The sequence below is a fragment of the Danio rerio genome, chromosome 4, assembly GCF_052040795.2.
Source record: "Danio rerio strain M-AB ecotype USA chromosome 4, GRCz13ab, whole genome shotgun sequence".
Classification (NCBI taxonomy): Eukaryota; Metazoa; Chordata; class Actinopteri; order Cypriniformes; family Danionidae; genus Danio; species Danio rerio.
Window position 1 is genome coordinate 60,431,698 of NC_141024.2, and position 13,202 is coordinate 60,444,899.

Here is a 13,202-nt window from a genome sequence, read left to right on the forward strand (position 1 = left end):
AATTTTTTTTTAAAAATCACAAAATATAGAAAATTGTATCAAATGTTGATATTTATTGAAGGTATCATCTCAAAGTTTGAAATTCCAGCATTGTGAAAACACTAGTTACAATTATTGTAAACAATATTATATGCATTAAAAGCAATATGAGGGTTTCTATTGCATGTATGTTTGACATTTAAAATTAAATTAAATTAGAATTAAAGCTCTTTTCAACAGCAATTGTTTCTAGTATCTTATTAAAAGCATATTTAGTTTTTTAATTCAGCTTTTGCCAATCATAAATGATTAAATGTTTTAATTAAGGAATAAAAAGGTTTTTTATATTGTTTGTAAACTTACAATATGAATAAATTTAGTAATGTGTAAAAATAACAATAAAACATAGCAAGAAAACTCCTTATGGATAATTACTAAATTGTAAATGAATTGGCAGTAACAATTTACAATTTTAATTTTTTTTAGCCGAACATTCTATTTGCTATAAATGCTAATATCACGTGACACTGAAATCAGGATTAAAATATTTTTAAATAGTCTGATATGTGATTTTTATTAGCAGTATTATTATTATTATTATTATTATTATTATTATTATTATTATTATTATTATTATTATTATATGCATATTTATATTTTTTTAATAAAAAAAAAAAAAAAAAACGATTTGTCCACCTGTCAGGTTTTGGACCATATGGGGCACAGCATGTGTATTTTCAGTTTTTTGACCACACTTCATTATTATTGCTCAAGTAACAAAAAAATATTGCGCCTTGCCACATTACGCCAGGTGTGTGATAGGGCCCAATGTCTTTTGTGCTCAGCAGAAGAAATTAATTTTAAACCCCTTTAATTTGAACCAAAGGGTGAGTAAATGAGGAGATGATGTGATGGGTGAACAGAATTTTCAATTTTGGATGAAATGTTTTTCTCCATGGTTATTGTTCGACTAAAAACAGAATCATGCTTAAATGTATAAGCAAGTTGTCATGTAAAATGGCTGTATCAAGCTGTTGAGAAAAAAGAAAAAAAAACTCATTAATACATTTCATAAACTAAAATCTTGTTAAGATTTTCTTTGTTTATTTTAATGTGCGTGATATTCTTTTTACTTCTTGGTGAAACTTGGCAAAACACATTTTCTCTGTCGCAGATCCATCACTTGAACCACATCAGTTATAACGTAAAACGCCCATAAGGATGCTCTTAACTGGGTGAAGTAACTACTTTTTCAGAGAAGAACCCATAACTTCTTTGTGCAAATTATATTGTTTTACACGCACACGCATTTAAAACAAAATTCAATATTAGATTTGGTAAAAACATGTCCTCACTTTACATATTAATTGAAATATTTTAAATGGCACATAGGGTTTGCTTTACTAATATTGAAAAGTTAAACATTACATATTCTATTCTAAAACATATCACTTAAGCTAATACGTATTCTAGTATCATATAAATAATAGATAAATAAATAATTAGGCTATTTATTATAAAATGAAATGTAATATTTATTATTTTTTAGAAATGAAAAAAAATCATACTTTAACAATAATTACAATATGATGATAATATTAATAATTATTATTAATAATAATAATAATTATTGTTATTATAAATAATAATAAAATATTATTGTTGTTGTTGTATTTGTTGTTGTTATTATTATTATCATTATTAGGATATTGAAAAGCTCTGTTTCGTCGTGTTGTTTTGGTGACTCTGTGGTGTAACTAAAAAGTCCACAAGTTTTTCATTTATTTTTGTGCTCGGACTTTTAGGGTCATCTCTTTTTTTTTCTGGGTCTCTGGGGCCTTTCTTGAAGTTCCTCATTTTTATTTTCTGCACTCTCCAGTTCTGGGCTTTCCTCTTGTGGAGTATCCACATCACTGTCATTGACTGATCCATCCATATGATTTTCAAAATCAAGATTACTGATTGTACTGGGAAAATTTACTAAAGGTGCACAATGTTACAATATTACAGTGCTTAAATGTAAAAACAAACTTAGCATGCATCATTTTTAATTATTACATTACTACATTTAATTACATTACCATAAAAAGTACCTTCTATTCTGTAGAAATACATTCAGGAAAGAAATAGCTGCAGCATATTTCCATTTCTGCTGACGTGTTGCTCCAGAGCCACTTGGCAACTGCTGCCTTTTTTCCACTTTATATAGTTGTCACAAAGTGCCTTCCATCTAATCCTGCACTCATGTTCTGTCAAAAACAGAGAAAATAACGTTGATATTATTGGTTATTTTACAGGTATTTGGCAACAGGAAACTCAGTCAGAACAATTGCCTTTCATTATTCTTTGGGGGAGAGCACAGTGGCTAAAGCCATCAAGGACACATGTGCTGCAATTAACAGGAACATGGCACTTACACATTTACCAAGACCTACTGAAGAGGATTGGAGGAATATAGACCTCCTTCATCAAAGAGCGGGTTTTATGATAATTTAAAACATTTTATGAAAGAGCTCGACTCAAAAAAAGAATTAATATTGGTTGGAGATTTTAATATTAATTGGACTGAAAAGTTACAAAGAAAAAAGTTTCAGGAAATAGTAAGCAGTTTTGACCTAGTGCAGTTAATTCAGGGGCCTAGTAGAATTACTTCATCATCTGAAACCCAAATTGACTTTTATTGATTTTTAGCAATAAACCGGAAAGAGTAACAAAGTCAATAAACGTATTAACAGCGATATCAGATCATAATCTTATATTAGTGGTAAGAAAACTAACAAATCATAGGTTTTTATATCAACAAGATAAAAGAAATGTGTTAAATGTTATACCAAGAAAGCTTAAAAATTAATTTGAAGAGGAAATCAAAAAATTAGATTGAAGAGAGATATTATCTACAGATAATCTAGAAGATGCATCTGAGTGTTTAATTGCAGAAATTAATAAAACCAAAAGTAAATTTAGTAGAAATATCACCTTCTCTAAAAAAAAAAGAAGCAAAATTTACCTTTGTTAAATGAACAATTGTGGAAATTAATGAGACAGAGGGATCATGCCCTAAAGAAATCAATTAAATCAGGGTTAGCCCATGATAAAAGAACCTTTTAGCAACTGCGTAATAAAGTTGTAAAGGAACTAAGACAAGCAAAAGCAATATTTCTTATTGATCTTATAAATAATGCAAAAGGCAATAGTAGGGAAGTATAGGAGAATATTAATAAAGTGCAAAAAAAGATAACTATTAATAATAAAGCCATTGAGTTACAATCTCAGGGACGTTTAATTCAAGATAAGTATCAAATTGCTAGGTTATTTAATAATTTTTTTATAGATTCAGCCCAAGATTTGGCACAAGGATTTAGTTTTAGAAGTAAAGACATTACATTACCAAATTATGATTTTACTGTTTTTAATATTTCTGAAGTATCTGAATCTTATGTACAAATATTTTTAAGTCAACTTAAGAGTTCTAGAGCTAAAGATGCCTTTGAATGTGACTCAGCATTTTTTTAAAAGTATGCAAATGTTTTTAATACACCTTTAACTCACCTTGTTAACTTATCAATAAGACAATCTTATGTTCCAAGTGCCTGGAAGTCAGCAGTAATAACACCCATATTTAAGACTGGAGATCCTACTAATGTGGTGAATTATAGGCCTATCAGTATTTTACCAATTGCCTCTAAAGTAATTGAAAAGGTTGTTTGTAATCAGCTGGTAGAGCATTTAAATTTAGATAAATTTCCATTACACACTATGCAGTTTGGATTTAGAGCACGTCATTCTACGGAGACAGCAAACTGTTACTTTATTGAACAAATTAAATCCAGTCTAGATAGGGGTGGAGTTGTTGGGGCGGTCTTTCTTGATTTTAAAAAGGCCTTTGATAATGTTAACCACAACATACTTTTATCTAAATTATCAAGGTTTAATTTTTCTGTTAACGCATTATCATGGATGGAGTCATATTTAAAATCAAGAAAGCAATGTACAAGAATTAATGGTGCATGCTCACCATACATCAATTGTAATTTTGGAGTTCCACAAGGATCAATTCTTGGACCAATTTTGTTTAGTTTATACATTAATGATCTGCCTACAGTGTGTCCAGAAGTTCAGGTTCAAATGTATGCAGACGACACGGTAGTATATACTCACGCTAAAACCAAAGAACATGCTGCTAAAAAACTAACTGCTGCACTGAAAAAGGTTTCAGATTGGTTATATCGTTCATGTCTTACCCTCAATGTAAGTAAAACTGTGGGAATGTTTTTTTCAATTAAGAAAAATGAAGAGCATTGCTCAGATATTTTAGTTAATGGAGAAGTAATAAATATTGTTGATCATTTTAAATATTTAGGTATAATTATTGACTCCAATTTAAATTTTAAAAAACACATTAGGAAGGTTTCCAAAAGTGCTAGAGCAAGCCTGAGGATCTATAGAAACATTAGGCATCAGTTACCTATGGCTGCTGCTAAACTTTTCATGAATACAATGATTTTACCTCATTTATCTTATTGTGCTACAAGCTGGTCGCATACGAACATTACAACATTAAAACCATTGTATGTTATATATAAACAAACTGTTAAAATTTTAGCTAAAAAGCCAAGGAGCTATCATCATTGCAACTGTATTGCACAACAAAAATTACTAACATTCGACAGTTTCTTATTTTATGTTGATGTGTGTTTAATGTATGAAATATTTCATGATCTTGCACCACCACCCCTCAAACAATGTGTGATTGTCTGCAAGGACAATATAAGACAGACTAGGTCATCTGTTAGAGGTGATTGTTCAGTTAAACTTAAGAGAACTGCTTTTGGACAATCAGTTTTTTCAGTTAAAGCAGCAGAAAGATGGAATAAAATACCAGTGTATATCAGAGAGAGCAGCACTTTTAATCGTTTTAAAACTGTTCTTAAAATCTGGCTAAAACAAAACCAAATATGCAGCCACTGATTTGATTTCATTTTATTGACAATGATGTATTGTATTTATTGTACTGTAAGTGTATATTGTATTTGTTATAAGTGTTAAATTTGTTACTTCCTGCCCTGGGACTACATATGTAAATTAGCTTTATAGCTAACTCTGGCACAACATGTCATGTTGTACATTGTCCCAGTATAAATAAATAAAGTAAATAAATAAATAAATAAATACACATGCGTAGCCAAATTTACGTGCATAAAACCAAATTCACGTGCGTAAAATATTTATTTATATTCACAAAAAAATTTCACGTGCACAAAATAAAAATAAATTTTTTATAAAATACGTTTCACAAATGCAAAACACCATTTGCAAATGTATAAGAGTGTACAAAAAGTTTGAATGTTTAAAACTTACGAGTTCATCCTGGATGAGAATGTGCAAATCCTCTTTCACGTACGACTCCCCCTGGATACGTGTGTGTGTATTTTTGAGACCTGCCAGAGTCAGGACTACTCGTACCTTTCAGCCAATCAGATGAGAGCTGTATTCAACGAAACCAACTCTGCGCTTCTTTTGCGCAGACTGTTCCTCTCCAGCATGGTGAACGGAGAAAGCAGCAGTCGCACTTTTTTTTTCATTTATTTATTTATTTGACCATATCCTCACTCTTTTTATCCATTATTTTGCCGCAGCTCCGCTTTTCTTTTTTTCGTTAATTGTCTGTTAAATAAGAATAAGAAATCATTCTGTTGCTGAGGGCCATTACAGTTTAAAAGAAAGAATGGTATTACTTTTGGGGCAGAAGGAAAATTTAATTAGAGACATTGCCATGATTAACTCTTCGTTAAAAAGCCCAGAAAGATAAAGTGCTCTGATAAAAAGTGTCAGCTTTTCACACCAGTTTGCAGTTCTTCACATTGTCTAATTTTTCCCATGTGGGCAGTAGGGTGGAATCTGTGCAATATATTATGCAAATAAAATGAATTTTCATAAATAAAATTATTCTTAAAAGTCATATTATTGTATGTGCTGTGGAGAAAAGGTGTGTTTCAATCCAGCTTTTGCAAGTATATTTATGTTAAAGATAATATGTGCAATATATATTATTATAAAATTAATAATGTTTGGGAACATTGACACAGCCATAATGTTCTTATGATACAAACACAGATTAAATAGATCTGGTCATGAAAATGTTTGTACTAACCATACTGCACATTTTTATTAACTAAACAATAAATTATTTCTGCTGCCCAGTGTGAAAGATATTTTTCAGCTCAACTGGATCAAAAATTCACCAAAAAGCTGTGTTTGAAATCGACACTTTGGACACTGAACTTTTAGCAGTTGTTCAATTAACAATATTTTTTTCATATGTTCCTGCTCTCAGCTGTTTCTACTATTTGCTGATGATAAAAAAAAATTATTAACTGAAGTGACCTTGAATTAGCATTTTGCACTTTAAAAATTTATTTTTGTTCATTCAATTAAGATATTTTATAAAATTAAAAAATGATATATCGGTATCGGTTCGTACTGAAAGCTGCAATATCGGTATCGTATCAGAAGTTAAAATGTTGTATCGGGACATCCCTACATGAGAAAATGTTTTGTATGTTTCATGTAATGTGTGCAACTTTTTGTCCAATTCTGTAGACACATCAGATTTCAGATGTACAGTTTCTCTCCAGTGTGAATCCTCTTTTGTGTGATTCAGATGTGTTAACTGATTAATCCTCTCGTCACAGTGTGAACACTTGTATGGTCTCTCAAGTGTAAAACGTCTGGTGCAGTTTCAATTTTGTAATAAAAGTCTTCTCACACTCAAAGCACAAATACTCTTTCACACCAGTGTGGATCTTCATGTGTTCATTAAGGTTTGCTGATCGGTTAAAACTCTTCTTACACTGAGTTCATGTGAATGGTTTCTCCCCAGTGTGAGTCTTCATGCGTTTATTAAGGTCTGAGGAGTTACTGAAACTCATCCCACGCCAAAGCTGCGGTCACACTAGAGTTTGAGCATGCAAAATTCTGTTGTATGGTGTTGCGAAAAGGAGCGGGAACAAACAAGATGATTAGACATTAAAAACAGTGTGCGATTGGAACATTTTTTTAAATTTCCGTCCAGAGAGGTCATGTTTTGATCTTCGATTGGTCTCACAGTCTAGTGATGCGATTTCGCAAGTCAGAGTCCGTCAGAGTTTCGTAGGTCATGGTTTCTCTCCGTTGTGGCTTACCATGTGTAGATTAAGGCATGATGATTGGCTGAAAATCTTCCCACACTGAGTGCATGCATATGGTTTCTCTCCAGTGTGTTTCCTCATGTGTCGATTAAGGTGTGATGAGCAGGTAAAACTCTTCTCACACTCAGTGCATGTGAATGGTTTCTCTCCGGTATGGATCCTCATGTGTAGATTAAGGTGTTCTGATCGGTTGAAACTCTTCCCACACTGAGTGCATGTGAATGGTTTCTCTCCAGTGTGGATCCTCATGTGCTTATTAAGAGATGATGATTGGCTGAAACTGTTCCCACACTGAGTGCATGTGAATGGTTTCTCTCCAGTGTGGATCCTCATGTGTAGATTAAGGGATGATGATATCCTAAAACTCTTCTCACACTGAGTGCATGTGAATGGTTTCTTTCCAGTGTGGATCATCATGTGTTTACTAAGGTTTGATGAGCAGTTGAAACTCTTCCCACACCGAGTGCATGTGAATGGTTTCTCTCCTGCGTGGATCCTCATGTGTAGATTAAGGGATGTTGATAAGCTAAAACTCTTCCCACACTGAGTGCATGTGAATGGTTTCTCTCCAGTGTGGATCCTCATGTGTTTATTAAGAGGTGATAAGTGGCTGAAACTCTTCCCACACTGAGTGCATGTGAATGGTTTCTCTCCAGTGTGGATCCTCATGTGTAGATTAAGGGATGATGATATGCTGAAACTCTTCCCACATTGAGTGCATGTGAATGGTTTCTCTCCAGTGTGGATCCTCATGTGTAGATTAAGGGATGTTGATAAGCTAAAACTCTTCCCACACTGAGTGCATGTGAATGGTTTCTCTCCAGTGTGGATCCTCATGTGTTTATTAAGAGGTGATAAGTGGCTGAAACTCTTCCCACACTGAGTGCATGTGAATGGTTTCTCTCCAGTGTGGATCCTCATGTGTAGATTAAGGGATGATGATATGCTGAAACTCTTCCCACATTGAGTGCATGTGAATGGTTTCTCTCCAGTGTGGATCCTCATGTGAATCTTAAGTTTGCTTTTGCTTGCCAAAATCTTTCCACACTGAGTGCAGGTGAAACTATTTTTGTCTCTCCTTTTCAATATATCATCAGTCTGTAAATGAGTTTTTTCCTCAATTTTAACATGATGTTCCTCCTCTTTACTCCTCTCCTTCTCTTCAATTAGGTCTGAAATAAATAAATAAACGTTAGTTTTCATTAAGTCTTAAAAACTCTCATCAAAACACACACACAATGTAATTTTGATGCATGATAAATGTAAAATAAATCAGATCATAGTTTGTTTGGTACATTAACGTGTACACACTTAAGCAGATTCCAATCATCTTCATTTATCTAGTGCTTTTACAATGTGAATTCTGTCAAAGACACTTAACAAAGAAGTTATAGTAAATTGAAACCGTGTCAGTCCAGTTTTCCAAGTTTCTCATAAAAGTAATTTTGGTCATATTAATAAGACACAGATTTGAAAGCTGTTTGTAGCTGACGCTGATTGTTCAGCTTGTAATGTTGTTTATTGTTTTGAATTTCATTATTTGAATGTGTATTGGTATATGTTTGTTACTAATTTCTTTGTTGCCGGTTGGCTTGAGTGGAAAGTCACATGATTCTCATTGATTGATTTAACCTGCGAGAGTTTGTATGGTCACTCAGGATAGTGAGATCTCAATGCAAGCACCTGTTTAATGCTCCTGCTTATTCTAGAGCTGGTTATCAGGCTAACACGGTAAACTAAACATTGTTTTATATATTATTAGTTTATTTTGATGTCCTTTTGTGTTTGTGTGAAACATTTGGTTTGTTTATTTGTTTATCTTTTAGTCTTCCCGGTGTTCATTAAATGAAACGCATGGTGGACATCAGTATTTGGAAGCGTGGACTGTTTAATAACCGGCGGGTAGTTACACTGTTAATGGCCTATTTTTATTTGTATATATTTATAATTACAACAAAATGACAGGGAATACTTGTTCATTCTGTGCCTGACTGGCTAACGCATCAGAAAAAAAAGTTCTGAGGTAACAGCTGAACAAACAGCTGAATATTTACCTCTCAGACATGAGACATATCTGTACAGCATCTGCATAAAGGCTGGAATGTGCACCTTTCTAAAGATGTATAGTAACGAAGTAGAACTACTTCACTACTGTACTTAATTACTAAAAGGCAGTATCTGTACTTCACTGGAGTATTATTTTTTTTCTCCTACTTACACTTTTACTTCAGTACATATTTTCAATAAGTTTAATACTTTTACTTCGATAAACTTTTTATGTGCTGCATCGTTACTCGTTACTAGGGGTGTCAAAATGATCGATATTGGAACAGGTTATTACGTACTAACGTCATTCATCTCCACTGCGCGATGTCGCAATACTTGGACGGAGGCGAGGGTGAGTGAAGGCTGCACAGCACATGAGCCACTATTTCACTATACAGAGAATTGCTGTAAAACTTCATCTTTGCCTCTCTCTCACTGTGTACATTTGACCTTTTGCGCTGGCTTTCCTCTTCTCTTGTCTAAGCGATAATATTGGATCCGGACACAAGCGTGCCTTTGGTGCGAGTTTTCTCCAATGTCTATTATGGATTACCTGTGATAACTGCGTATTATTTGTATTAAAGTACTGGCACTAGGGATGTAACAATATTGTAAATACCGTCATAGTAATTTTTTTCAATATTACTGTAGGCGCATGACTCAATAAAACTATATTTCTGAGAAAAGTTTGCTTAGGCAAATGAAGCGAATGGGAGGTAGCGGGAACTACAATTCCCATCAGCCTAGGTGTGGCCATCATTCTTTCCGGTCTGTTGTTACTACAGATCCAGTAATGCGGAAATGGAGTGTGTTGCTAGTAGAGGGGAAGAAAAAGAGCTGGAAATGATCGAACCTAAAGCGGGTTTTAAATCGGATGTGTGGAAAAATTTTGGTTTCTTTCTAAAAAGATACGATAAAGGAGAAAAGGTGACAGACAAAGAAAAAAACAGTATGCAGGCACTGCCAGACTATGGTAAAATATAAGTCGGGGAATACGACTAAAAACAGTCATGGTGACTGCAGAACACAGCACACTTGTTAGATTGATGCAGACATTGACTTGTACCATAAAGAAGCCTCTATCTCACTCATGGCTTGTCCTCTCAAGTGGTGGAAAGACATTGCACAATGTTACCCACTGCTGTCTACCTTGGCTAAATCATATCTCTCTGTCCCCGAAACCTCAGTCCCAAATGAGAGGTTTTTTTTTTTTCTTCTGTTGCCGGGGACATGCCCAGAGATCCCAGCTTTTACCAGATTATAGTTATATGATAATTTTTCTTAAAAAACCCATCTCTATCTAAGTGAGTGACTGATTAAATGTTGAATGTGATGAGTTTTCAACAATACTAAATTGAAACTTTATTTTTTTTATATGGTTTAATAGTTTTTTGTTATTAAAATTGAAAAATTGAAGTTCTTGTTTCAAAACTTACAGATAGATGGCTAATTTGTATGTCATTGATATGTTCAGTGCTAAGGTAAATAAACACTTTTGGCACTTTTTTCGAGTCTTAGTAGTTTTAAGTAGTTTTGTTTTTACTGTAAATTATTCAATAAATACCGTACCGTGCCATTCATACCAAGGTATTATCGTACCATAAAATTCTGATACAGTTACATCCCTAACTGGCACTCTTGCTAATTGTATTAATATTTATCACTGAGGGGTTCATAATTATGTTTCAGTGTATTACGGTACTGTAGTGATGACATCATGTTGTTTACGTTTTTAACGTCTAGGGCTGCAACTAATGATTATTTTAATGATCAATTAATCTGTTGATTATTTTTTCGATTAATCGGATAAAATAAAAGCCCTTTCCAACCCTTTATTCAAAAAAGCTCATGCCTATAATAACAATAATAATAATAATAATAATAAACTGTTTTCAATCCAAATATGTAAATGTTTTTAAATGAAGATACTTACTAGACACATGAAATTCCATAAGAAATCACTTAACCTCAAACTTTAATGATAGTTTGCTTAAAACAAGCTAAATTATTTGCCAATGGGGTGAGAAAATTTATCTTAATAAGATATAATCTCAAACAGCATCACTTCGTTTTCTCATGCTATTTTTCTTGTCTGGTCTTGATGTAAGATTTTTTTAGATATATGAACTGGAAACGAGACAAAATGATTAAGAAAGAAAAGTTTTCTGCAGTGCAGCTATACATGACAACAGATGGAAAAATTAATGATCCAAAACAGATAACATTCACACACTTGCTCATCATGTCATCAACTACCTGATATTCCAATTCACATAAACGTGTTGTAAGTAATCGTGATTTATAACGTGAGATGGACGTCTCCATGTTTACTTGCGGCCGCTGCCTCATTCATAAAAGCAGAACACGCAGGATTCAGCAGGTACATTCATAAGTTACTCCAAAAATACATGCAAGTAAGTGTTTGGTGAACTTAGAAAAGCCTAGATTCAACTTTATAGTTACTTTCACGATGTGTAATGTGTATCTGATATAAATAAAACACATCAGCAAATTATATTTGAATGGATTGTTAGACTTTTATGTGTGTTTTACAAACTCTAAATGTATTGTTTTACTAGTACTTGTGTGTATTTACATATCTAAAACATAAATGAAGTATTAGGTAGTTAAAATGCTGCATAATTGTGATAATATGACACGTCTTTCAGCGAAGTTAAGTTGGTTTTGTTTTCGAAAAAAAAGCAGCACTTTTCCAACAGTCCCTTACTGAGAGCTCTCCTCAGCGCAAGCTCTTTGGCTCAGCGCATATTGCAACTGCTTAAACGAAGCAGTGCTCGTAATATCGAGCAAAAAAATAAATGAAAAAGACAGCTGTGAAACATAACCTGCTTTGTCTTTTTGTAGGAAACACAGTTTAGATCTTTATAGGGTAAGAGTTTTTTTGTGTTAATGCTGTCTATCAGTGTCAGGAATACCGAAAACAAAACCTGCTGAACCCCGCTGTCTTTCTCTAGCTCAGTGCCAGACACAAAGAAACCAGCACCAGGGACTTTGTAGAATTCTGTAGTGATTCTTCCGCATCATCCCTGTCTTCTTGAAGCGCTGAACTCTGTATCAGTGCGCAAGAGACGGAGAGAGGCCTTGTTCAGTCCGCTCCGCTCCATGTTCTTTTTTTTCTTATCAAATGTCTCCTGGTCGCGCAACACAACGAATCGATTATGTAATTCGTTGCCAATGCTTTTAATAATCTATTTTTATCGATTTAATCGATTCGTTGTTGCAGCTCTAGTCTCCACGTTATACTGTTGATAAACAGAAGTGTTACCGTCTCGTGTTCATGCTGTACAGAGAGAGCATGTGAAAGTGAGTAATAAAAGACGCTGATGAAACGATTTGTTCTGTCTAGTGCTTAAGCTACGCACTCCAAGCTCAACAGGTTATGGGCCCCAGGCAGCGAGACTAGCGATCGTTTTCAAGAAAGCAAAGTTAACGCGACGTATTCAGGTGCAAAGTTAGCAAAGATGGTAAGCAGAGCGGGAGGATATCTAGCGCCGCAGTTTATGTTCGATGGATCAGAAGAAAAATTCGATCTATGGGAGACGAGATTTCTAGTATATTTACACACTCTGAAGCTAAAAGAAACTATATTGCATCAGCCTACTGATGCTGAAGCGGAGCAACTAGATGAGGACAGACGGCAGAGCGCTGATTGTTATGCTGAACTGATCGATGATAAAAGCCTTTCACTGGTAAGACACAATGCTGCCGATGACAGGAGAAAAGCCCTAAAAATACTGAAAGAGCATTATTCAGGCAAAAGTAAACCACGCATAATAAACATGTACACAACATTGACACAGCTGCACGAGTGACAGTGAGAGCGTTACAGACTATTTGATACGAGCAGAAAACAACTTTACAGCTCTAAGAAATGCTGGAGAATTAATGAGTGATGGACTACCCATAGCGATGGTTCTCCGAGGACTACCGGATTCGTTTAAGCCACTAGCCATCCACATAACACAAAAT

General features: G+C 34.0%; 2 protein-coding genes across 4 annotated transcripts in view; one reads left to right on the forward strand and one right to left on the reverse strand.

The window, feature by feature from the left end:
* The window catches only part of LOC141381800 (uncharacterized), an 887,475-nt gene that overhangs the window by 685,332 nt on the left and 188,941 nt on the right, over positions 1-13,202 (forward strand). The gene's annotated exons all lie outside the window — the stretch shown is intronic.
* Positions 1-13,202, reverse strand: part of LOC137491131 (uncharacterized) — a 246,740-nt gene that overhangs the window by 128,341 nt on the left and 105,197 nt on the right. Inside the window, exons 3-5 of one of the 3 annotated variants that reach the window (XM_087250142.2) lie at positions 7,161-8,338; positions 5,338-5,643; positions 1,935-2,228 (exon numbers count right to left, since the gene is read on the reverse strand). The exons of the other annotated variants lie outside the window; for them this stretch is intronic. Coding sequence (XP_087106268.1) covers positions 5,602-5,643; positions 7,161-8,338 — 1,220 coding nt within the window. The 3' untranslated portion in view covers positions 1,935-2,228; positions 5,338-5,601. Of the gene's footprint in view, positions 1-1,934; positions 2,229-5,337; positions 5,644-7,160; positions 8,339-13,202 lie in introns of those variants that run through there. 3 annotated transcript variants of the gene reach the window in all.